Source organism: Babylonia areolata, chromosome 15 (genome assembly GCF_041734735.1).
Source record: "Babylonia areolata isolate BAREFJ2019XMU chromosome 15, ASM4173473v1, whole genome shotgun sequence".
NCBI classification, from domain to species: domain Eukaryota; kingdom Metazoa; phylum Mollusca; class Gastropoda; order Neogastropoda; family Buccinidae; genus Babylonia; species Babylonia areolata.
In genome coordinates this window covers 25,504,086-25,530,891 of record NC_134890.1, presented here as the reverse complement: position 1 = coordinate 25,530,891, position 26,806 = coordinate 25,504,086, and the positions used below count along the sequence as shown (strand labels likewise).

Below are 26,806 nucleotides of genomic sequence, written 5' to 3'. Positions count from 1 at the left end.
TGTTTTAATGTGTTTGTTTATTTTGTTCCATTATTTTATTTCATTTTACGTCAGTGCATTACACAGTTTCAGTTTCAGTAGCTCAAGGAGGCGTCACTGCGTTCGGACAAATCCATATACGCTACACCACATCTGCCAAGCAGATGCCTGACCAGCAGCGTAACCCAACGCGCTTAGTCAGGCCTTGAGAAAAAAAAAAAGGTGAATAAATAATAGATAAGCTTACACAAATAAATAAATAAATAATAACTATAATGTAAAAAAAAAAAAAAAAATAAATAAATAAATAGATAAGATAACAATGATGATAAATAAGCAAATAGATGTAAAACATGAAGACACACATTCACATATACACCCACACATGCATAACAGATATGCACCGAACATGCAGTTATTACACAGCTGTAGGGTAGGCTCTCGAGACCTGACCAGTTAGGCATCTGCTCCTTTTTAAAGAAAATTTTAAAGCAGATGTGGTGTAGTGTATATGGATTAGCCTGCACACTCTTCAGGTAGGGTTTGTGGAAGTCAGGTACAGTGAGTGAATCCACAGTGTTGCTGTCACTTCACAGAACTGCTTTGCAGCTTTTGTCAGTGTTGCTGCATCTGAAGTTTTGTTTTTTTTTGGGGGGGGGGAGTCCAGATGTAGTCGTGTTGTTGTATCCAGAATTCTGACCACTGCTGCTACATATCTTGCTTTCCATTTCAGCTTTCCTAGTGGCTAGGAAACGTTTTGGATAGAAATTGATTTACTTTCTTCATCTTTGTTTTAAAAAAAAAAAAAAAGTTTCTGAGCTGCTTAGTTCACAAACGGTCACAAAAATTAAATCATGGTCTCCTTTGTGAGGGTTCTTAAAAGTAGATAAATAAAAAGAGAAATAAAAACAAAAAAAAGTAGAAGGTTGTGAATACTATTAGAAAGTCCCAGACAACCTGCATATAAGTATCCATATCCTTATCTGTATCATCATCACCCCCACCCCACCACAGCACCACCCCACACCTATCCGTCATCAAAGACCTGTGTTGGTAGAGCTGGGGGGTTAACAGTAACCCCCCCCCCAACCCCCCCACAGCACCACCCCTACCTATCCGTCATCAAAGACCTGTGTTGGTAGCACTGGGGGGTTAACAGTCACCCCCCCCCCCAACCCCCCCACAGCACCACCCCCACCTATCCGTCATCAAAGACCTGTGTTGGTAGAGCTGGGGGGTTAACAGTCACCCCCCCCCCCCAACCCCCCCACAGCACCACCCCAACCTATCCGTCATCAAAGACCTGTGTTGGTAGAGCTGGGGTTAACAGTCTGCTGGCACTGGAACTTAAGATCAGATTGTTAGGTGCTGGGGTCTGGGTGTTGCTCACCTGTTGTTTCAGATTACTGGTGTAAAGCGCTGTTGCTCACCTGTCGACAGGTTGTCTGTCGACCTGTTGCTCACCTGTGTAATCGTGTCAGTATCATATATGAATTTATTGCTATTTACGCTTGTATTATTTCTGTTGTTGTTGTTGTTCTCGGTAGAATTTCTGTGTGTTTCTTGTAATCGTTTATTTCCATATTATCCTTTCCAGACCCCCACTTCCCCCATTTCTTCCTTTTTTAATTAAAAAAAAATTAATTTTCTTCTCTTTTTTATGAGGGCAGGATGTAAAAAAGCTGTATAAGCTTATTCTTTAACCCTCAATAAAGATCATTTTGACTTGACTTGACAGCATTGTTCCAGAGTGCAGGTGTAAAGCGGTGTTGCTCACCTGTGGATAGTGTGGTTTCAGAGTGCAGGTGTGAAGCGGTGTTGCTCACCTGTGGATAGTGTGGTTTCAGAGTGCAGGTGTAAAGCGGTGTTGCTCACCTGTGGATAGTGTGGTTTCAGAGTGCAGGTGAAAAGCGGTGTTGCTCACCTGTGGACTGTGCTGTTTCAGAGTGCAGGTGTAAAGCGGTGTTGCTCACCTGTGGACAGTGTTGTTCCAGAGTGCAGGTGTAAAGCGGTGTTGCTCACCTGTGGACTGTGCTGTTTCAGAGTGCAGGTGTAAAGCGGTGTTGCTCACCTGTGGACAGTGTTGTTCCAGAGTGCAGGTGTAAAGCGGTGTTGCTCACCTGTGGATAGTGTGGTTTCAGAGTGCCGGTGTAAAGCGGTGTTGCTCACCTGTGGACTGTGCTGTTTCAGAGTGCAGGTGTAAAGCGGTGTTGCTCACCTGTGGACTGTGTTGTTTCAAAGTGCAGGTGTAAAGCGGTGTTGCTCACCTGTGGACTGTGCTGTTTCAGAGTGCAGGTGTAAAGCGGTGTTGCTCACCTGTGGACTGTGCTGTTTCAGAGTGCCGGTGTAAAGCGGTGTTGCTCACCTGTGGACTGTGTTGTTTCAAAGTGCAGGTGTAAAGCGGTGTTGCTCACCTGTGGACTGTGCTGTTTCAGAGTGCCGGTGTAAAGCGGTGTTGCTCACCTGTGGACTGTGCTGTTTCAGAGTGCAGGTGTGAAGCGGTGTTGCTCACCTGTGGACTGTGCTGTTTCAGAGTGCAGGTGTAAAGCGGTGTTGCTCACCTGTGGATAGTGTGGTTTCAGAGTGCCGGTGTAAAGCGGTGTTGCTCACCTGTGGACTGTGCTGTTTCAGAGTGCAGGTGTAAAGCGGTGTTGCTCACCTGTGGACAGTGTTGTTTCAGAGTGCAGGTGTAAAGCGGTGTTGCTCACCTGTGGACAGTGTTGTTTCAGAGTGCCGGTGTAAAGCGGTGTTGCTCACCTGTGTGACTGTGTTGTTTCAGAGTGCCGGTGTAAAGCGGTGTTGCTCACCTGTGTGACTGTGTTGTTTCAGTGTTGCTCACCTGTGTGACTGTGTTGTTTCAGAGTGCCGGTGTAAAGCGGTGGTGGCCGAACGGTTACGGGTCACAGACCCTGTACACCCTGTACATCATCTTCACCTCTGGTAGTGGGGAGGTCACATCGCAGACCAAGCGTGTTGGTTTCCGCACCATTGAACTGGTGCAGGACCCCGTGTCCAGTGATCCCAAACAAGGTGAGAGGTGGTGATGGTGTTGGTGGTGAGAGGGTGTTTGGTTGGTTCCATGAGGTCGACGGGCGCCATAGCCGAATGGTTAAAGCGTTGGACTGTCGATCTGAGGGTCCCGGGTTCGAATCACGGTGACGGCGCCTGGTGGGTAAAGGGTGGAGATTTTTACGATCTCCCTGGTCAACATATGTGCAGACCTGCCAGTGCCTGAACCCCCTCCGTGTGTATACGCAAGCAGAAGATCAAATACGCACGTTAAAGATCCTGTAATTCATGTCAGCGTTTGGTGGGTTATGGAAACAAGAACATACCCAGCATGCACACCCCCGAAAGCAGAGTATTGCTGCCTACATGGCGGGGTAAAAACGGTCATACACGTAAAAAAGCCCACTCGCGTATATACGAGTGAACGTGGGAGTTGAAGCCCACGAATGCAGAAGAAGAAGAAGAAGGTTCCATGAAGTCCAGTTGGTGTGTGTGTGGTTTTGTTTTTGTTTCGTTTTAAAATGTCGTGTGTGATGTGTGTACTAATCTTCCAGTTCATTTCGCTTTTGCTTCAGTGTTGCTGTTGTTGCTTTTCAGAGGGTGTTAATTTGGGGCTTGATCTTTCTTTTCTTTTTGTTTGATTTAGTTGTTGATTTGGTGAATCGTAGTGTTTGTGGAATTTCAATTACTGAGTTTGTGAGTTACATCATCCGATATCTTCACTGTTCTCAAAGTGGCGTGTTATACTGAAGAGATGAAAAGGCATCTGAATCAAGATGGTTTTCTGTCATACAGACATTTAAAGAATTGATTACATTAATAGAATAACAAACAGTTATTCCACATGAATTTTTTATCAATACTGTCTTAAATGACATGTAAACTTTCCAGTCAGCTTATGTCCATTTTGCATCAGACAGCCCTCTCAGCAAAGCTGTAACGTGTCTTAGGAGCCAGAGATTCTGGTCAGTTAAAAAACCTTGGGGGTCCAAGGGCCTTTTACCATAATACTAGGTGGACCCACGCTACCTTCAGAGGGTCCTCAAATGCTACACTTTCTCATCAGACCTGCATTGCTACACACAAACTAAAGAAAAAAGGTAGGTTAACCTTCTGGTCGTTATCATCAAAGTTTCTGGGCAAAGAAGTGGCAAAGGGAAACAACTCATTGTGGCAGATGATCCTTGCATCAGTCTGAAGCTATGATAAGCTAGGTTGTCACTCTTTCTTGTGTTTGTTCAGGTGTTTTTTTTTGTTTTTTTAAGGTCCCTGGCACCCACTCTCTGAAAATGCAGTGCATCGTTTCCATTTACAAAACATCAAAGAGGCATATTTTAACTACACATACTTTACCGTGACTCACTAGTGCAGACTCCGGCAGGGAGTCCGATTCCTGTCCTGTGCAAACTACTACCCACCTATGCTGGGAAGTGTGCAGTGTGTCCATACATCAAACTGCATCCACAGGTGGTGAGCAGTGTAGCCTGTCGAATACTGCTGCTGCACAGCACTGAATACACACACAGCTTATGTGATGCAGTTGTGTCTTACATCAGTCACCACAGAGACAACACCAACATGTTGCTTTCAGAAAGAGTGTAAAATATTTTTACTTTGCTTTAAAGCAAAAGGTCCAGCATGCTCTCTCTCTCTCACACACACACACACACACACACACACACACATGCACACACACACATACACATACACACATATGCACACACACACACACACACACACACACACACACACACACACATACACATACACAGAAAAACTACAACCCAAAACAAAAATCACAAGGGAAACATGACGTAAAATCAGTTCACCCGTGCTGTCCAAAAATGCCCCCTCAAAAATAATCAGGATTCATCTGACTGACAAAAACGCTGTGTTTGTTTTCGTTGTTTCAGGTCTGACCTTTTACTTCCGAGTCAACGGTTTTCCTATTTTCTTCAAAGGATCCAACTGGATCCCTGCTGACAGTTTCCAGGAACGCATCACCAAGGACAGGATTCGAACCTTGCTGCAGTCAGCTGCAGATGCCCACATGAACGCCATGCGAGTTTGGGGAGGAGGGGTAGGTGGTGGTAGTGGTGGTGGTTGTAGGTAGAGTGGTGGAGGAGGATTGAGTGTTCGCAGAGAGAGAGAGAGCAAAATCAGTTTCAGTTTGAAGGAGGTGTCAAAGCATGCAGAGTGACCCTTATATGTTGCATAATGCCTGCTTCCCCACCACCCTGCAACCAAAACCCCAAAAAGAGAGGGAACAGAAGGACACAGATACCCAGCAACACAGAACCAATGGGTTGCTCAGGCCTTGAGAGATTTCCAAATGCTTTTTCTTTTTTTTTTTTTTTAATATATAAAGATGAATGATGGGGAGTTGTGATAGCTATGATTGTCTACTTGGACACCATGACAGTTTTGCCATAAGCATATGCTTGACCAGCAGCATAACCCAACTAGCTAGTGAAGCCTTGACTGCATGGATATAGTTATGCGGATTTCTTCTACAGAATTTTGCCAAAGGACAACGCTTATTGTCATGGGTTCTTTTTCAGTGCACCACAAATATGCTGCACACAGGTTCTTGGTTTATCATCTCATCCAGTTGAAAGAGTTTCACTTTATTTATATCTTAGTTTAGTTTTGTTCAAAACTCATGTATGATCACGTTTATATATCTAGCCATGATGACATCTGTTACATATTTAGTATGAACATGTATCAGGGCAGGACTTTATATAAGATTTTCTTGTTGTCCTGTTCATCCATATCTGTGTTGTATTGTGACATGTTCCAAATAAAATACTATGTAAACCAAATGGTAAGACCAAGATTCGAACCCATACCCCCACATACACTGTATTGGCAGATAAGCGTCTTAACTGTCCTGCTACCTTTCTCCTGCAGGTGTTTGAATCTGAGGACTTCTATGACCTGACGGACGAGATGGGCATCTTGATCTGGCAAGACCTGATGTTCTCGGTGGCCATGTACCCCACAGACCCCGCCTTCCTGTACACGGTCACACAGGAGGTCAGGTACCAGGTGAGTGCTGTCACCTACCATCCTCTGCAGGTGTGAGGGATCAGACACTGAGCAAAGGGTTCCTAAATGTTTGAAAGTTGACAGGTGCAGCGGCGGAGTGGTTAAAGCGTTGGACTTTAAATTGAGGATTCCAAGTTTGTTTCCCAGTCACGGCTCCCGGTGGGTAAAAGGTGGAGGTTTTCCTTAACCCCCAGGTCAACGGATTACAGACTTGCTAGTGCCTGAACCACCTTCTTGTGTAGATGCATGCAGAGGATCAGTTACACATGTTAAAGATCCTGTAATCCATGTCAGAGATCGGTGGGTTATGGAAACAAGAACATACCTGGCATGCACCCCTCCCCTCAGACTGCATACATGGTGGAGGTAAAATGGTCAATATGTAAAAAGTCCGTCCATGCGTGCAGGTAAATGTGGGAGTGCAGCCCATTTACAAAGAAGAATGAATGAAATTTCAGTTTCAAGAATACAATAAAGAGTTCCTAAATGTAAAGATACTGTGGAAACGAATGTGAAGGTAAATAAGTAGAAAGCCAGGGAAGAAATGATGAGTATGAACTTGAAAGCAGGATTCCAGTCAAATGTAATGACCTGTCAAAAGTTTGTGTTCAACACATAACGTCTTAATGGAGGTTCTACCCAGGAAGCTGAAAGTTTTTACAACATTTATTTTTCCACTTAGTTAAATTCCATTTTTTCAGGTGAAATTACAGCGATAATATGTGGCAGTGAAGGAGGAACATCACTTTGTCTTGCAAGGAATTAACTCCCTTATGGGCATATCTTTCAAAGGAAAACTTTGAAAATAATGTTTTTTGCTGGCAGGTATGAGTGTATTACTGTAGAATATGACTGTATACAAAATGTCTTGGTTAAATGCAGAAATGATTATTGGATTATGTGCATTAATTTCACTTTTATTCACATACACATGCACACTTGCTCACACATGCACACTCACAAACATGATACACACATGCACTCTCTCCCTCTCTCTCTCTCTCTCTCTCACACACACACACACACACACACACACACACACCCCAAACCTGTTTTCCTCAACCAATTGGAAGGAAAGTTAAAATGTATAATACATTTATTCTTCTCTGTATTGCATTGCATTGCATTGCATTGTATTGTATTGTGTTACTCTTTGTCACAACAGATTTCTCGTGTGAGATTCAGGCTGCCATCCCGAGGGAGAGCGTGTCATAACATTGCTGCGTCACCCATATTATTGTATTTTTTTCTGCTCGCAAATATGTTTTATCAAAGTGGATTTTTCTGAAACGTTTTGCCAGGCACAACCCGTATTTTGCTGTGGGTTCTTTCATATCCTCTGAGTGCATGCTTCACAAGGAACCTTGGTTTATCGTCTCATCCAAATGACTAGTGTCCAGACCACCACTCAAGGTCTAGAGGAAGGAAAGAAAATACTTGGGGGTGTGGGATTTGATCCTGTTTGCTCAGATTCTCTCTCTCTCTTCCTAGGTGGACGCGTTACCGCCAGGCCACCAATCCACACTCATTTCTATATGATTCATAACAAAGAATCCGTTATGGCTGAAATAGCAGGTGATCTGATTTCAGGTTCGCAGACTAATGCACCGACCATCCATTCTGCTGTGGGCTGGAAGCAACGAAAATGAAAAGGCTTTACGACAAAACTGGTGAGCTTTTCCCTCTTTGTGCTCTTCTGTCTGCATGCAGAATGAATTTTGTGTGGGGGCGGGCGGGGGTGGGGGGTGTGGTGGGGGGGGGGGGGGTGTTGAGTGTGTGTATATGTGCGTTGGTGTGTGTGAGTGTGTATGGGTGGGCGTGCATGTGTTTGTGTGTGTGTGTTTGTGCCAACAGAGAACAGAGTGACTTTGTGTCATATGCTGGTTTATGTGGTGTTTTGAGTGTGGGAGTGTGTGCATGTGTGTGTGCGTGTGTGTGTGTGTGACTGTGTATGGGTGTTTTTGCATGTGTATGTGTACATGTCTATGACCCAACAGTATAAGTTTGTGTTGTACACTGGTGTGTGCGGGGGAGTGGGGTGGGGATGGGGGGGTGTTGAGTGTGTGCATGCCTCTTTGTGTTTGTGTGTGTGTGTGTGCCAACAGAATAAGTTTGTGTCATGAGATGGTGTGTATGGAGGATGCATGTGTGAGTGGGTGTGCGGGTGTTGAAGGTATGCACGAGTGAGTGTGTGAGTATGTATGGATTGAGTGTGTGAATGAGTCTATAATCACTACTGGTAGCTACAACAACTACAGGTTTTCGCTGGCAGGTTTGGCACCAACAGTAACTACAGCCTGTACTACAGCGACTACGTGAAGCTGTACGTGAGCACGGTGATGCCGGTGGTAAGGGGAGAGAACCCTGGCCGTGTGTATCTGACGTCCAGCCCCAGTGACGGCCTGGAGACAGTGAAGGAGGGTTACGTGGCTCAGGACCCTGGGTCAGAGCTCTATGGGGACAGTGAGTGCGCCTCCCTGCACTTTTCTGGCAGATCATATTGTAGTGTATTTTTCTTTTCACGTGCTCTTTCGTGTTGTATTTTTCTTTTATTTTATGGTATTTTTCTTTTATTGTATTGTGTTGTATTGTATTTTGTTTTCTTGGGTTTTTTTATTGTCACAACAAATGTCTCTGTGTGAAATTTGGATTGCTCTTCTCAGGGAGAATGTGGGTTTTTTGGGTTGTTTTTTTTTATGATAGATTTTATTTTGTCACAACAGATTTCTGTGTGTAAAATTCAGGCTGCTGTTTTTTTTCTGGGGAGAGTGTGTTACTGCAGTGCAGTACCTCCTTTTTTCTTCTGGTTTTTTTTTTTTTTTACCTGTCTGCAACATGTCTTTTATTCTTTTATTGTCAAAGTGGATTTTTCTGCAGAATCTCACCAGGGACACACCCTTTTTGTTGCTGTGGGCTCGTTTTATGTGCGCGAAGCGCATACTGCACATAGAGCCTCAGCTTGCCATTTCATCTGAAAGATTAGCACCCAGACCACCACTCAAGGTCTGGTGGAGGTGGGAGTAAAACTCTCTGTTCCATGCAGGACTTCTTCGTCTTCTTCTGCGTTCACTCGTATGTACACGAGTGGGCTTTTACGTGTATGACCGTTTTTACCCCGCCATGTAGGCAGCCATACTCTGTTTTCGGGGGTGTGCATGCTGGGTATGTTCTTGTTTCCATAACCCACCGAACGTAGACATGGATTACAGGATCTTTAACGTGCATATTTGATCTTCTGCTTGCATATACACACGAAGGGGGTTCAGGCACTAGCAGTTCTGCACATATGTTGACCTGGGAGATCGTAAAAATCTCCACCCTTTCCCCACCAGGCGCCGTAACCGTAATTCGAACCTGGGACCCTCAGATTGACAGTCCAACGCTTTAACCACTCGGCTATTGTGCCCGTCCATGCAGGACTTGAATGTGTGGACACTGGCGTCCTAGTCGGGTGTATTACCACAAGGCCACCACCCCAGACAGGCGACATCTAAATAATACACAGCATGGTTCCAGTTATATGTTGGTGGATACTGCTTTTCCCTTTTTTTTTTGAGAGAGAGATTTGTCTGTGAATGTTGCTGTTTTTTGTTTTAGTTCTTCTACTTCTTCTGTTTTCTTTGTGGGCTGTGACTCCCATGTTGACTGGTATACACCAGTGGCTTCTACATGTATGACCATTTTTACCCCTGCCATGCATGGAAGGTGCATTCCAAATATGTTCTTGTTTCCATAACCTGCCGAACACTGACATGGATTATGGGATCTTTAACGTGCATATTTGATCATATGCATGTATATACACACAAAGGGGGGGAGGTCTGCACATGTGTTGACCTGGGAGATTGGAAAAATCTTCACCCTTTACCCACCAGGCGCCGAGAGTGGGATTCGAACATGGGACCCTCAGATTGAAAGTCCTACACCTTAACCACTGAGCTGTTGTGTCAGTTGTTTGGGTTGTTTTTTTTGGGTTTTTTTTCTTTTCTTTTTATTTAACACTGGTTTTCACATGGTGACCATGTTCCAGTTCACTTCTACGACTACACGATGGACCAGTGGAAACCAGACTCTTTCCGTGTCCCGCGCTTCGCCTCAGAGTACGGGATAGAGGCGTGGTGCAACTACCAGACTCTGGTGGGCATTCTGGAACCTTCCGACATGGCCTACTGCTCCCCTCAGGCCAACCACCGACAGCACCACGCCATGGGTCAGTCTGTGGGGTCAGAGATAGACTGACAGACACGGACAGACAGATGGACAAACAAGAGCAGCAAGCTTATAAATCTTGTTCATGGATCATGTCAGCATTAAGTAGATTCATGTTGACATTTATGTCTAAGTTTGTTTTTGTTTTTTTGTTTTTTTCTCCTCCTCTTGTCTGATCTTTTGTCCCTGTCTGTAAGTGTTTGAAGGCATGCACTCTTATGTGTTTATATGTACATGTATGTAGATATGTGTGTACATGTTCCCTTTTCATTTGGTGTGATTTGGTTATCTGCCCTCAACCTGACTTTACATTTCATTCGTGCAGCAAACAGGTTCAGAACGCACGCACATTTAGTGGTCCTCTTCTTCTTGGTGTGTTGGTTGCGACTCCCACATTCACTTATATAGACAAGTGGGCTTTTACATGATAATGGTTTCCATTGCAGTCAGTTGCCTTGCTCACTCATTTACATGTGCATTAAGTGCTATTTTTTCCCCCACAAGAGGTTTTTTTTTTCTTTTTTCTTCTTCCTTGTATTTTTTTTTAATCTAGTAAAAAGACAGTAAACTTAAGAAAAAGGTCACCCATTTACAGACACATTTTTACACATGCTCACAAGGAGTGCAGAAGAGAGGCAGACAGACAGAGAGAGGTGTATGTCTTGTAAGCTGCAAACTATACAGATGACCTCCCTGTCGTCCTGCTGACCATCACTTACTGTTGATGGCAGGGGGCACTCAGATGGAGTGGGAAATTGTGCGCCACCTGTTGCTACCTCCCAGCTCTACACCTGACCCCTTACGTTTCCGATACATGATCTACCTGACCCAGGTATGTGGGGGAGGGGGGAGTGTATGACTATGAATGACAAATGTCTTTTTGAGGGAAAACTGGATAAGCTGAAAGCTTCTTTAAGTAAGAGAAAAAAAAGTCAGCATAGACAGGTAAGACAGTCTATACAAACAAAGCAAGCAAAAATAAAGAAAATGAAAAAAAATGAAAGTTCACCACAAAACAGAGATTACATGGAATTCTTCACACACACACACACACACACACACACACACACACACATATTCACACTTACAAACACACTTCCGCAAACATGCACACACACACACACACACACACACACACACACACACACACACAGTTAACAGCATTGACAACAGCAGAACACACACACACACACACACACACACACACACATGCATACATTCGTAATACGCACAAATACTTCCAACATTTTTCCCTGTTCACTCATTGTCAAGGAAAGGGTTGTGTGGTGGAGGGCGGGAACATTCATTCCTGATAGGGTTAGTTAGCAGGTATAGAACAACGCAGAGACAAGCACAAGAAGTGCACACACATGCATGTCATGCAAATGCACACTCAGATGAAAATCTGGGGCTTAATTGAGATCAAGGTAATTAATCAAACATTCTAACATTCAGAATGTTTCCTCAGATAGTTTCATGTTTACCCAAACATCAGTTAACTCTCTAGCAACAGATCAGTCAACCATCTGTCCAGTAAATTTTGCTCATGAAAGTTGTAGGAATGTTTTTGTGTTGTATTGCAGACATATTATATTTGGGTTATTCGTTCTTCATGTATCCATGAATGTAGTATTGTATATATTAGCTATTGTTCATTTTTTGTAGAGGGCCTAAAGCCACAGGAATAGGCACTTGAAAATGTGCATATTTTGTTAATATGACAAAGTGATGCATCCACTCTGTGTTGTATGTCTGTGTGTGTGTATGTGTGTGTGTGTCTGTGTGTGTGTGTGTGTGTGTGTGTTACGGCCCACAGATCAACCAGGCCATGTCCATCAAGTCACAGACGGAGCATTACCGGCGCCACCAGAGCTCGGTGCTGCCTGATGGGCGTGGCCTCACCATGGGGGCGCTGTACTGGCAGCTGAACGACATCTGGCAGGCACCAACATGGGCCTCTATCGGTAGGTCTCTACCCTGTAGTGTGTTCAGACATGAGATTTGTCTGCGTGTAATCCTGAAAGAGGGGCAGAATATCACAGAGTGTTTTTGTTGTTGTTTTTTTGGTTTTTTTGCAAACTTTATCCCGGAAAACGGAGTATGGCTGCCAACATGGCAGGGTAAAAATGGGCATACACATAAAAGCCCACTCGTGTACGTGAACGTGGGAGTTGCAGCCCTCGAACAAAGAAGAAGAAGAAGATGCGAATTTTCATTAGGTTATCACACATGAAATGTTCAATAATTAATTGTCGAGAAAAAAATAAAACAGAATGAAATAATTGTGGAAGTCAATTGGAAACAAAATCAGGGGCATTTACCTGTTTTTCAGCCTTTTTTGTTCATTTACCTGTTTTTCAGCCTCTTTTTGTTCACTTACCTGTTTTTCAGCCTTTTTTTGTTCATTTTATGTTTTTTTCCTTTTCTAATCAACCTGCTTGGCCAACACATTGTCAACAAATAGCAACTTCCGGCGACTGATTGCATTTCATGTAAGAAATAATTGTTTACTTGAGCATTATTACTTATTCATGTATTTATTTACTTCTGCTTATGTTCATTTGTTTACCGTGTTATTTATTTGGTGTATTCTTGCTAATTAATTGCTGATGTATTCATTTGCATAAATCATCGAAAGTACACTTGTCTGTATGTTATGCTGTTACCCTTATTTTTCTCCCCTTCTTTGTGTGTATCTACAACATTGTGAATAATAACGAGGGAGTGGTAGGTGAGAGAAAGAGACAGACAGGCGAACAAACCCACAGAAAAGACGCCAGAGCAGTTTTAAAAAAAATCAAATGAAAATACTCCATGAACACTAAAATCTTTCATGCAAAGGTATTGACCATTCGTAGGGAAACAAACTCACAAAGAATTGTGAGTGAATGGTAGCGTAATATTCCTGAGAAAAGAGAGAGGGAGGGAAGTATATGTGCAGAAAAAAAGAGAAGAGAGTAACACAATGTGTGATCAATACAATCCAGAGGAAAGAGTATCACATGTTCTCAATACAGTCCAGAGAAAAGAAGTCCCAGAGAAAAGAGTAACAATATGTTCTCAATACAATCCGGAGAAAAGAGTAACAATATGTTCTCAATACAATCCAGAGAAAAGAGTAAAAATATGTTCTCAATACAATCCAGAGAAAAGAGTAAAAATATGTTCTCAATACAATCCAGAGAAAAGAGTAAAAATATGTTCTCAATACAATCCAGAGAAAAGAGTAACAATATGTTCTCAATACAGTCCAGAGAAAAGAGTAAAAATATGTTCTCAATACAATCCAAAGAAAAGAGTATCACAATAATTATGTTCTCAATACAATCCAGAGAAAAGAGAGAGGGAGAGAAGTATATGTGCAAAACAAAACAAAACAAGAGAGGCAAGGCCTTCAAGACTCACTTGTGATACACTTTTTAAAAAAAATTCCAAGCTTTTTATGTACTGAGTATAATTTCAAAATGTAATGTTTAAGATGAGAAAGATCAGTTTAAAGCAAATTAAGTCCCTTAGCATTATTTACAGAGTTATATTCCTTCTTTCCCCCTCTGCACCAAAACGTTTGCAAAATAAATAAAACTTCCATGCTTAGCAAAAGAAGTTCCTGTTTGAACAAAAAATGATAATAATGACTGCTCTTGTTGTTGGGTCAGAATATCAGATCAAAGTGCCAAGTTTAGAGAATACAAAAAATATAAATATAACAGTAAATGCAGTTTGCATATAATTAGGCTTCATTTTTTTTTTTTTTTTTTTTTTTTTTTTTTTTGTGCCCATTCCAGAGGTGCAATATTGTTTTAAACAAGATGACTGGAAAGAACTGAATTTTTCCAATTTTTATGCCTAATTTGGTGTCAACTGACAAAGTATTTGCAGAGAAAATGTCGATGTTAAAGTTTACCACGGACACACAGACACACACACACACACACACACACAGACAACCGAATACCGGGTTAAAACATAGACTCACTTTGTTTACACAAGTGAGTCAACAAAAATAGTAACACAATACATTCACAATACAACATCATCTATAGTATGTACTCCCCCACAACACAGTGTGATGAACGTAGCGATCCACTTGCCTTTGCAGACTACAGCCTGCGGTGGAAGATGCTACACTACTACGCTGTCAAGTTCTTCAGCCCAGTCCTGGTCTCCCCGATCCTCGATGGGGACTTCCTCGATGTTTTTCGTCGTCGTCGATGGAATCCCGACGGTGGAGGCGCGTGACTCACACACAGGGCGGCTTCGCATGGAGCCCTTGACCCGCTTCCAGGACATCATGCACAGCCTTGCTGAAAGGGATGATGACCTTGCCATGATCAGAAAGGTCATCCATAGTGTTGACGGGGTGCTGAATGTTGCGATGTATTCGTGGGGGAACTTTGTACCCCTCCGCAAGTGGACGGTTCCTTACAAGGTAGGGAATGTGGAGGGGAGGGAAAGGGAGGTGAGGGGGGGATCAGAGGGTGTGGGGGGATGGGGGCGAGGGGCTGGCTGTTTGTCTGACACTCTCTCTCTCTCCTTCTCTCTCAGTGAAGGAATAATTTCAGATCAGTCAGCACATGTCACATGAGTTAACATGAATGTGATTCATTGGATGTTTTAGGTATTTCATACAGTTTCATCTGGTCGTTTAATTCATATATGTGTGTGGATGGAAGAAGACAGACTACAGCAGTAGCTGTTCCTGATGGATGGAGTGTGAGGATGGACCTGTGGATTCCAGCTGAATGGAATTTTTGTGACATTGTTTCCGTGAATCCCAAGCGTGCTTTGTGAAGGCCATGGTCAACAGACTTGGATGGCCCTTCCTCCAGTGCCGCAGAACAGTGGCAAGGCTGGCCATGTTGCACAAAGTCCTGAACAACCAGGCCATAATCAACAGGTCCAAGGTTGTTTCTGCCCCTGTTTGACAGAGGAGAGGCCACAGCTGACATGTCCAAGATTGGCCATGTTGTACAAAGTCCTGAACAACAAAGCCATAACTGACATGTCCAAGACTGGCCATGTTGTACAAAGTCCTGAACAACAAAGCCATAATCAACAGGTCTGATATTGTCTCTGCCCCTGTTTTGGGTCCTGGTTCCTCCTTTGGGTGTCTGGGACCGGCTAGACACTGAGTTGGCGAAAAGTGAAAAGTAGTAGTAGGCCTCCTTCGGTCATGGCTGACCATGGATAGAGTATATCTGACCTAATGTCTAATTGGGCTGTCTGCTTGGACCAAGCAGCGTCGCCTGTGACTGTAGAGACCGATGTGAGAGAGACAGTCTCTGTCGCAGCTGTCACATGTGTAAGCTGATGCTGGTCTGTTGTCTGCCGTCCCTTTTCTGCGAGCTCAAAAAGTAGTAGTCTGCAGCAAAAACCCACATAGAATAGAATCCCCTTAATCAAATCCCTCTTTCATCTTTCTGTCAAGGCATTTCTGTTTCCACACATCCCCCACATGGCAGGGTTATCAATATGTTGATTGTGGCCATTACGAGGATGGTGATGAAGTCTTCACATGGTGATGGGTCAAAGGTTAAAGATCCCTGTTCATTTCACGGCCATCGGGGCAGGTTATTGACATCCACTATGCCATGTGCTCTGCATAATAACAATAATAATAATGGTACTTATATAGCGCTGAATCTTGTGCATAGACAAATCTAAGCGCTTTCGCACCAGTCATTCTCACGCACGCATAACTCTAAAACTGGAGAAACTAAAGACAAGGAAGAGGCAGGGAAGGGAGGCTATTTTGGGAAGAGGTGGGTTTTAAGGCCAGACTTGAAAGAGCTGAGTGTGGAGACTTGACGAAGCGAAAGAGGAAGTTCATTCCAATTGCAAGGTCCAGAGACAGAGAAAGAACAACAGCCAACAGTCGAGAGTTTGAATCTGGGTATGCGTAAGTGGAGTGGATCCGAAGCTGATCGTAGTGAGCGAGATGGAGTGTAGAGGTGAAGGCAGCCACAGAGATAGGAAGGGGCTGATTTGTGAATACATTTGTAGCATAGAGTGCTGATCTTGTACTTTATTCAGTGTGAGACATCCGCAGCCCTCTCCCTCCCAGCCCTCTCCCTCCGCTGTTGTAACCTTCCCCCCCCAGCCAGAGTCAGGTTCCCACACACACCAGGGTGGAGTGAGGAAATCAGAGAAATATGCCTTTCCCAACGACGCAACACCTTGTTGAAACCATGCTGAACCCTGATGACTGGTGAACACAGATCTCAAGTCCAGTGCTTAACCCACTCTCCTTTGGTGCCTCTTATGGTACATTTGACAGAGAAAAACATGGGATGATGTTTCTTGTCTGCCAACAGAAGTTGAATAATGTCCTGCAAGGTGTGCTCTTGGAACATTCATTGGCTGTCATATCCACCTCAGAGTCTGTGTTGTCAGCTCAAACCAGTGATGAAATGAACAAAGTGGACTGTGCTGTGACTTGTTTTAGCTGCCCCAGAAATTTGGAACTCGCTGCCATCCAGTCTGTGTTACACTCCAGCTCGTGAGTGAATTGAAAAAAAAAAGTCTCAAGACATACTTATTTTGCCAAGCATTAGCTCATCTATGTGTGTGTGTGTGTGTATGTGTGTGACTGTTTATGAGTATGTGCTGTGTCAGTGTGTCTGGAAATGTGAAAATAATGATTGAGTATTGGAAAGTGTGGATCCATGAAAACAGAAACAGCTGAAGTCAGCAGCAGAGTACTGTCACTGTTGTAGCAGGTCCTTCTAGGAAATGAAAGGATCTCAAGGTGTGAGATCCGATCACACAGTCACCAGAATTTTCTCCCCTCCACTAGACCTTGAGTGGTGGTTGGACACCAGTCATTCAGATGGTATGATAAACCAAGGTCCCGCTTACATCATGTTCTTAGCGCATGTAAAAGAACCCACTGCAAGAAAAGGGTTGCCCCTAGCAAAATTCTGTAAAAGAAATCCACTATTTTTACTTGTTTGTGTGTGCACATCACCCAGACCTGACTGAAACAGGAAATGAATGATGAGCACCCAAAGGTATCTCGCAGTCGGCTCTACCCAGTTTGGCAGCTTTTGTGCAGTGAACTCTTTGTTTATGAAGCATTTAAGAATTTGATCTCTGAGTGAAGATGGTTGCAATATAAGTGAGAATAATTAGTAATAATGATTGATCTGTGTAGGGTGCTATATGAGTATCAATAGTTATAATGATTGATCTGTGATGGGTGTAGGGTGCCATATGAGTGAGTATCAATAGTTATAATGATTGATCTGTGATGGGTGTAGGGTGCTATGAGTGAAAATCGATAATAATAATGATTGATCATTAACAGGTGTAGGGTGCTATATGAGTGGAAATCGATAGTAATAATGATTGATCATTAATGGGTGTAGGATGCTATATGAGTGAAAATCAGTAGTAATAATGATTGATCCTTAATGGGTATAGGGTGCTATATGAGTGAAAATCAATATTAATAATGATTGATCCTTAATGGGTGTAGGGTGCTAAATGAGTGAGTACCAATAGTAATAATGATTGATCATTAATGGGTGTAGGGTGCTATATGAGTGAAAATCAATAGTAATAATGATTGATCCTTAATGGGTGTATGGTGCTAAATGAGTGAGTATCAATAGTAATAATGATTGATCATTAATGGGTGTAGGGTGCTATATGAGTGAAAATCAATATTAATAATGATTGATCTGTGATGGGTGCAGGGTGCTAAATTAGTGAGAATCAATAGTAATAATGATTGATCCTTAATGGGTGTAGGGTGCTTATAAGTGAGTATCAGTAGTTATAATGATTGATCTGTGATGGGTGTAGGGTGCTATATGAGTGAAAATCAATATTAATAATGATTGATCTGTGATGGGTGCAGGGTGCTAAATTAGTGAGAATCAATAGTAATAATGATTGATCCTTAATGGGTGTAGGGTGCTTATAAGTGAGTATTAGTAGTTATAATGATTGATCTGTGATGGGTGTAGGATGCTATATGAGTGAAAATTGAGTTATAATGATTGATCTGTGATAGGTGTAGGGTGCCATATGAGTGAAAATCAATAGTTATAATGATTGATCTGTGATGGGTGTAGGCTATATAAGTGAGTATCAATAGTTATAATGATTGATCTGTGATGGGTGTAGGATGCTATATTATGAGTGAAAATCGATAGTAATAATGATTGATCATTAATGGGTGTAGGATGCTATATGAGTGGAAATCGATAGTAATAATGATTGATCCTTAATGGGTGTAGGGTGCAAAATGAATGAAAATCAATAATAATGATTGATCTGTGATGGGTGTAGGATGCTATATGAGTGAGAATCAATAGTAATAATGATTGATCTGTGATGGGTGTAGGATGCTATATGAGTGAAAATCGATAGTTATAATGATTGATCTGTGATGGGTGTAGGATGCTATATGAGTGAGAATCAATAGTAATAATGATTGATCTGTGATGGGTGTAGGGTGCTATATGAGTGAGAATCGATAGTAATAATGATTGATCAGTGATGGGTGTAGGATGCTATATGAGTGAAAATCGATAGTAATAATGATTGATCTGTGATGGGTGTAGGGTGCTATATGAGTGAAAATCGATAGTTATAATGATTGATCTGTGATGGATGTAGGGTGCTATATGAGTGAAAATCGATAGTAATAATGATTGATCTGTGATGGATGTAGGGTGCTATATGAGTGAAAATCGATAGTAATAATGATTGATCTGTGATGGATGTAGGGTGCTATATGAGTGAGAATCAATATTAATAATGATTGATCATTAATGGGTGTAGGGTGCTATATGAGTGAGAATCAATAGTAATAATGATTGATCCTTAATGGGTGTAGGGTGCTATATGAGTGAGTATCAGTAGTTATATAATGGTTAATGGGTGTAGGGTGCTATATGAGTGAGTAGTTATATAATGGTTAATCTGTGATGGGTGTAGGGTGCTATATGAGTGAGAATCAATAGTTATTTAATGATTAATCTGTGATGGGGTAGGGTGCTATATGAGTGAGAATCAGTAGTAATAATGATTGATCCATGATAGGTGTAGGGTGCTATATGAGTGAGTATCAATAGTTATTTAATGATTAATCTGTGATGGGGTAGGGTGCTATATGAGTGAGAATCAGTAGTAATAATGATTGATCTGTGATGGATGTAGGGTGCTATATGAGTGAAAATCAATATTAATAATGATTGATCATTAATGGGTGTAGGGTGCTATATGATTGAGAATCAATAGTAATAATGATTGATCTGTGATGGGTGTAGGGTGCTATATGAGTGAAAATCGATAGTAATAATGATTGATCTGTGATGGGTGTAGGGTGCTATATGAGTGAGTATCAATAGTAATAATGATTGATCCTTAATGGGTGTATGGTGCTAAGTGAGTGAGTATCAATAGTAATAATGATTGATCATTAATGGGTGTAGGGTGCTATGAGTGAAAATCGATAGTAATAATGATTCATCTGTGATAGGTGTAGGGTGCTATATGAGTGAAAATCGATAGTAATGATTGATCTGTGATGGGTGTAGGGTATATAAGTGAGTATCAATCGTTATAATGATTGATCTGTGATGGGTGTAGGATGCTATATGAGTGAAAATGCATAGCAATAATGATTGATCGGTGATGGTGTGCACAGCTGAACACAACAGCAGAGTCGGTGATGCGTGTCAACGTCAGCAGCCTGACGGGGGAGGCGGGGTGCCCATCCACCAAAGACTGCTTCATCCACGTGTCCACCAGTGACCCCACCACCCCAGCTGACAACTGGCTCTACCTGGCTGAGCTCAAAGACTCCACTCTGCAGAATGCAGATGTTTCTGTGAGTCAGTCCTTGCTTGTTGTCACACAACTGTATCATTCCCATTTCTGTTTGCAGCTAAGTTCATACGCTGTCCGTGTATCATGAGACCAGACGTGTGTGTGTGTGTTTACATACACCTGCACATGCATATGCGTAGGCATGCAAATGCAAACACACGTGTGCATGCATGAATGCACGCAGCCTTGCGCACATACACCTGAACACACACACATTGATGAACACACATGCATGAGTAGAGGACTGTCTGGCTTTGCATTGTCGTTCCAGCACTCCATTTTGAGGCAAAAATAGGAATTAGATTAACTTAAGCAGTATAGACTTCAGTCAACTGCATTGATCAAATTGTTATTTAATTTTTATTTCTGTGGAGTGCTGCACATGGGTTTGGACTTCTTGTTTTTTGTCTTAGGCAGAAAGTCATAATGGAGAGATGGAAAGTTTGAAATGTTGATAAATCTTTATGATGATCATAAAACAATGAAATGCTGATTTGGGTGGAACCATTCCCATTCCAGCACACGGTCGGACAAAACAATGAAATGCTGATTTGGGTGGAACCATTCCCATTCCAGCACACGGTCGGACAAACACTTGTTTCTGATGGTGGGCAAAAATATTGGTTAGATGGATATATCTAAGTGCTGTTAACACAAAAATACTGGTTGGATGGATATATCTAAGCGCTGTTAACACAAACATACTGGTTAGATGGATATATGTAAGTACTGTTAACACAAAAATACTGGTTAGATGGATATATCTAAGTGCTGTTAACACAAAAATACTGGTTAGATGGATATATCTAAGTACTGTTAACACAAAAATACTGGTTGGATGGATATATCTAAGTGCTGTTAACGCAAAAATACTGGTTGGATGGATATATCTAAGTGCTGTTAACACAAAAATACTGGTTGGATGGATATATCTAAGTGCTGTTAACACAAAAATACTGGTTGGATGGATATATCTAAGTGCTGTTAACACAAAAATACTGGTTGGATGGATGTATCTAAGTGCTGTTAACACAAAAATACTGGTTAGATGGATGTATCTAAGTGCTGTTAACACAAAAATACTGGTTAGATGGATATATCTAAAGCTGTTAACACAAAAATACTGGTTGGGTGGATATATCAAAGTGCTGTTAACACAAAAATACTGGTTAGAGGGATATATCTAAGTGCTATTAACACAAAAATACTAGTTGGATGGATATATCTAAGCACTGTTAACACAAACATACCGGTTGGATGGATATATCTAAGTACTGTTAACACAAAAAAACTGGTTGGATGGATGTATCTAAGTGCTGTTAACAGAAACATACTGGTTAGATGGATGTATCTAAGTGCTGTTAACACAAAAATACTGGTTGGATGGATGTATCTATGTGCTGTTAACACCTTACCTTGCTGCACCCTCCTCTCTTTGGTTTTTCATTTTCATTTTGTGTTGTGTTTTAAACCTGTAAGAATCACATGTGAGCCATGAAAGATTTGCCTCTCTTGTTTAAATTTTCCCTTCAAGTGCACATATAGTAATAAACATCTGCCTTCATCACAGAAACTGGTGTGTCCATCTGACAGACAAGAAGAAGATAACAAACCTATATTCTAACGCATTTGTTCTTCCATAATCCTTTCATCAGTCACAGAAATGAGTATCAGTTGATAGATCCGTGCTTATTTAGAAGTGCAAGAATGACCAAACGGCATATCTCTTTTTCTATTCCAAACCACCCCCCTCCCACCTTGCCCCTCTCTGTAGAGTGAAAAAAAACACAAAAAAAACATGTACAGGACACAGTTGGCACACTGAAAAAGAACCCATGGCAACGAGAGTGATTTCCTCTGGTAAAATTCTGTAGAAGAAGTCCACTCTTGATAGGTACACAAACATGTATGCATGCACTCAAGGACTGACTAAGCATGTTGGGTTATGCTACTGGTCTAGCCAATGTGGTGTAGCGTATATGGATTTGTCTGAACGCAGTGACACCTCCTTGAGAAACTGAAACCGAAAACTAAAAACACATGTCTGTATGTTACAATAAGACTGCCTTCCCCGTTGCCCTGTGGTGCAGATAACTGGCCTGACCCAGGACTCTGACCGGCAGTTCACAGTCACCGTGTCCACCAACGCCATCGCTCCCTTCGTGTGGCTGGAGTCGGCAGGCATCATGGGAAGGTTCTCCGACAACGGCTTCCTGCTGCTGCGGCCGACAACCACAGTGAAGTTCTTCGCCTGGCAGGATGTGGACTACGCTTCACTGCACGCCGCTCTGACGGTGATGTCCTTGACGGATGTCTACAGGGCCTGATACCTCTGCTGTGCTGTGCTGTCTGATGTTATCTCTCTCTCTCTCTCTCTCTCTCTCTCTCTATATATATATATATATATATATATATATATATATACTTTAAACTACCTAATAAACTCCCAGTAGTTAGTATACGCCCACCCACAACTTTAGGTTTAAAACTGTGAATAGGGTAACTTAACTTGTAAATGCCCAGTAAGTAGTAAACGCAACTCCCCATTTTGGGTTTAAAACTGTGCACAGGGTAACTTACCTTATAAAAAGTCCACCCTGCACTTTTGAAAAGTAATGAAAGAAAAGAAAATTATCATGAACTGATACCCCTGAAAACAGAGCATGGCTGCATACAAGGTAGGGTAAGATTAGTCATTCATGTAAAAGCCCGCTGGTGCATATGAGTGAGTGTGGCAGCTGCTGCCCAAGAATGCAGAGGAAGGAGAATCATGAACTGTTGACAATTCATTTCGCTATTTGTGATCATGCTGCTGTACAAAACAGTGCAGATTTAGAGAGGAATGTCTGAATGAGATGTTGATGTGTCGTTCTGGAACAATACATTGCAGGAACGTATCGTGTCATTCTTCTTCTTCTGCGTTCGTGGGCTGCAACTCCCACGTTCACTCGTATGCACACGAGTGGGCTTTTACATGTATGACTGTTTTTACCCTGCCATGTAGGCAGCCATACTCCGTTTTTTTTTCGGGGGTGTGCATGTTGGGTATGTTCTGGTTTCCATAACCCACCAAACGCTGACATGGATTACAGGATCTTTAACGTGCGTATTTGATCTTCTGCTTGCATATACACACAAAGGGGGTTCAGGCACTAGCAGGTCTGCACATATGTTGATCTGGGAGATCGGAAAAATCTCCACCCTTTACCCACCAGGCGCCATCACCGTGATTCGAACCCAGGACCCTCAGATTGACAGTCCAACACTTTAACCGCTCGGCTATTGCACCCGTCTATCCTGTCATTCAAAAATCAGTCGAGAGTATGACATTACTTCATGATGCAATGTCTTGTATGAGTAGCTACCATTTTGTTCTCACAACCAACCAAGCAAATAGTGTCAGGTGAAAATAGGTAGGGGAACAAGCTCCAGCAAAGGGTGAAATACGCTGTGACTGCCTACCTCCAACTTACATTTGAAATTTGTGCAAAGTGGGGGTGAATGCTTACAAGGTAGTTTACAGTATTGATTGTTTGGACAGTGCGCGAAAGTTTGTGATTTGGGTGAAGGCGCTTCTTGTATTGATGATAATGATATTTGCAATGATTACAAGAATATATACTTGTGTGTGTGTGAATTTTCATGTTCTGGAATTTCATACACACTGACTGGATCGCAGGCAGCTGACATCATTAAAATTTGTTGGAATATGCAATGGATTGTAGAGGTTTAAAATGCATGTAAAGGTGTTTTAGGTCCATGCAGATATAAGAACCAGTAGCAAAAACATATTAGTGATTTGAATTGGCTGTGTTTTCTTGCATGTTAAGATGTTCAAATTGCTTGTAATTCTGAGAAGGTAGTTGTCAGTTTTGCCTGTAATATTGTTCTGTTTTTATGACTAAACAGTCATGGAAAATTTCTGTGAAGGTAGTAGTTGATTTTGTTCGTAGTTCTTCTGTTTTTGTGAGTTAACATTTGTGGCTCTGTTACAGATATTTTTTGTTAGTTTAATTAGGCATTACTGTGACCACATGGTTACAGTAACTGTGACATTGCTCAAATACATTTTTAACAAATTTCTGTCTTACAGTGGATAACCAAAGCCTGTTTTCCCAAGTCTTTCAGTATTGCTATGGGTATTAGTATTAATATAGCACTGCCACACACACACACACACACACACACACACACTGTGACATCCAGTAATAAAAAAAAAAAAAATGGCTTAGAGTGAAAGCACATTTATTCATATTGGGGTAAACAATCTGGAGGGAGAAGGGGTGTGGAGGAGGTGGACATGGCAGAGCTCTTGCAGTAAGTGTGGGGGAGTGGGCAAAGCACTGAAGAAACTGGTCATAGACATTTGTCTGACCCACTCGAGGTGCTGTGGCAGAATTGGTTAGTTGCTGGACTTGTGATCCAGTGGTCAAAGTTCGATCCTCTGTTTCGGCCTGATGATGTGTCCTAGGGAAAGGCACTTTACTCCATTTTTCCTCACTCCTCCCAGGTGTGAGTGGTGTGGGAAGTGTGGTTCGTCCGTCGGGATCGACGAGGACCATCTAGTCATCCTGGGGTGGGTGGGTTGGGCTCTGTGGGTGCGCAGATGACTGGTCAGGCCAATCCGCGCCCGGAAGGTTCTGACGCAGTGTGGACAGGGGATGGTGGCGGCTGTCGGGGACTTGCTGGCACTGCTTTTCCTGGCCTGTCTGCGTTGCTCTGCTGCATCGATTCTGTTGGCCTTACAGGATTTGCCGCCTTTGTGGACAGCTAAACGCCACTTTGATCTGTCCGTTGCATTCAGCTCCCATGTGTGGTGGCTGATGTTGAAGGCCTTCAGAGAAGCTTTCAGAGTGTCTTTAAGCGCTTCTTTTGGCCTCCATGGGAGCGCTTGCCATGTTGGAGTTCGCCGTACAGCAGTTTCTTGATCCTCTGTTTCGGCCTGATGTTGTGTCCAAGGGAAAGGCACTTTACTCGCTTTTTCCTCACTCCTCCCAGGTGTGAGTTTCAGTAGTTTCAGTTTCAGTAGCTCAAGGAGGCGTCACTGCATTCGGACAAATCCATATACGCTACACCACATCTGCCAAGCAGATGCCAGACCAGCAGCGTAACCCAACACGCTTAGTCAGGCCTTGGGGAAAAAATAAAAATAAAAAAAATAAAGTGAATAAATAATAATAAATACATTAAAAAAGAAAAAAAAAGGTGAATAAATAATAGGTTTAAAATTTTTTTTTTTTAAAGGTGAATAAATAATAGATTAAAAAAAATATATATATATGTATGAGGCACAAAAACTTGAAGTCAACTATAAGCGTACATAAATAAGTAAATAAATAAATTGATAATAATTATATATATATATAAATATATATAATTATTTATAAAAAAAAAATTTTAAAAAAGAATGAATGGTGTGGGAAGTAGAGAACAGGTGAGGGAGAGGACTTGGCCCTGCATTCCTGTGCCAAGCCCTGGACACAGTGAACATGAATTCACTGCCTCGATGGCTGTAGAAGTTCATGGTATCTTTGACCTTATCTTTAACTTCTTTCTAGAATTTTGTCAGCTTTCTAACGGTTTTGTTTGTATTGTTATATTGGAGGGGCAGGAGTGGGGAGAGCTTAGTTTTTGCTGCCACTTTCCTTTCTGTGGTGACTTGCTGGTACTGTCAGCATACATGTGTACATTGTGTAGCATACATACCTGGATTTTGAAAGTGATCATTCAGTGTGATGATCGCTACCAGTGCTGAATTATGACAATTGTATCTGAAAACAGAGATAATGTAAATCTTACCCCAGTTACGTCTTTCAGAAATATGTGTGGATCTAAATGTATACATGCTGAGTGTTTCATACATTTATAGGTGCTATGGAACTCTTTTTTTTCCTGTTTTTGATCTGTTCCTGTCTGAAATGAATGAATGAGTGAATGTGGGGATTGCAGCCCACAACAGCAGGAAGAGAAGAAGAAGAAGTGCCTCTGTGTGTTTTTTGTAGGTTTTTGTCATGCTACCATTTTTTCATGGGGCTGTTTCTAGTAGCTGATTTTCTGGTCCGGCATGTGCAGTCAGTTCGTCAGTGCTGTAGCATTTCTTCAGCTGGTCATGTTTGATAATGCAGTGCGTAATCACATATTTTGTGTGTGTGTTTGTGTGTGTGCATAATCAGTGATATCTTTGTTGTTACATTTTTTACCATTCCTTTTTGAATTCCATAATGGGCTGCTGTGTGTGTATTGTGCATGTGTGAGTTTGTAATAAAGTGCTATTCTAGAATTGTTACTTTGTGTTTTCTGTATATATATATATATATATATGTGTGTGTGTGTGTGTGTGTGTGTGTGTGTGTGTGTGGGTATCTTCCCTGCCTCTTCCTTGTCTTCAGTTTCTCCAGTTTTAGAGTTATGCATGCGTGTGAATGACTGGTGCGAAAGTGATTTGATTTGTCTCTGCACAAGATTCAGCACTATATAAATACCTTTTTTTTTCTTTTTTTAAATTATTATTATTAACTTGATAACTCCCATTAAGTGACTGATTTGGTGGTGACTGCAGCATTGAAGAAGAAACAATGACAGATGAATTGGTGATTATTACAGCTGAGTGCTCTTACTCAGTTGAAATTCAATTGTTTCGATCTTCAGCCTGCCCCAGTGTGCATGTACACAACACACACACACACGCACGCACGCACGCACACTCACACACACACAC

At 42.0% G+C, this 26,806-nt stretch overlaps 1 protein-coding gene across 1 annotated transcript in view; it reads left to right on the top strand.

Annotated features, from left to right (window-relative positions):
* LOC143290507 (beta-mannosidase-like) overlaps window positions 1–25,308 on the top strand; it is a 34,294-nt gene extending 8,986 nt beyond the window's left edge. The window contains 12 exon segments of the mRNA XM_076600007.1: window positions 2,841–3,009; window positions 4,902–5,068; window positions 5,902–6,039; window positions 7,630–7,709; window positions 8,312–8,502; window positions 10,070–10,249; window positions 10,980–11,080; window positions 12,065–12,212; window positions 14,348–14,445; window positions 14,447–14,677; window positions 19,907–20,089; window positions 22,179–25,308. Of these exon segments, the coding sequence (XP_076456122.1) occupies window positions 2,841–3,009; window positions 4,902–5,068; window positions 5,902–6,039; window positions 7,630–7,709; window positions 8,312–8,502; window positions 10,070–10,249; window positions 10,980–11,080; window positions 12,065–12,212; window positions 14,348–14,445; window positions 14,447–14,677; window positions 19,907–20,089; window positions 22,179–22,415 (1,923 nt within the window). The 3' untranslated portion in view covers window positions 22,416–25,308.
* The last annotated feature ends 1,498 nt before the right edge of the window (window positions 25,309–26,806 follow it).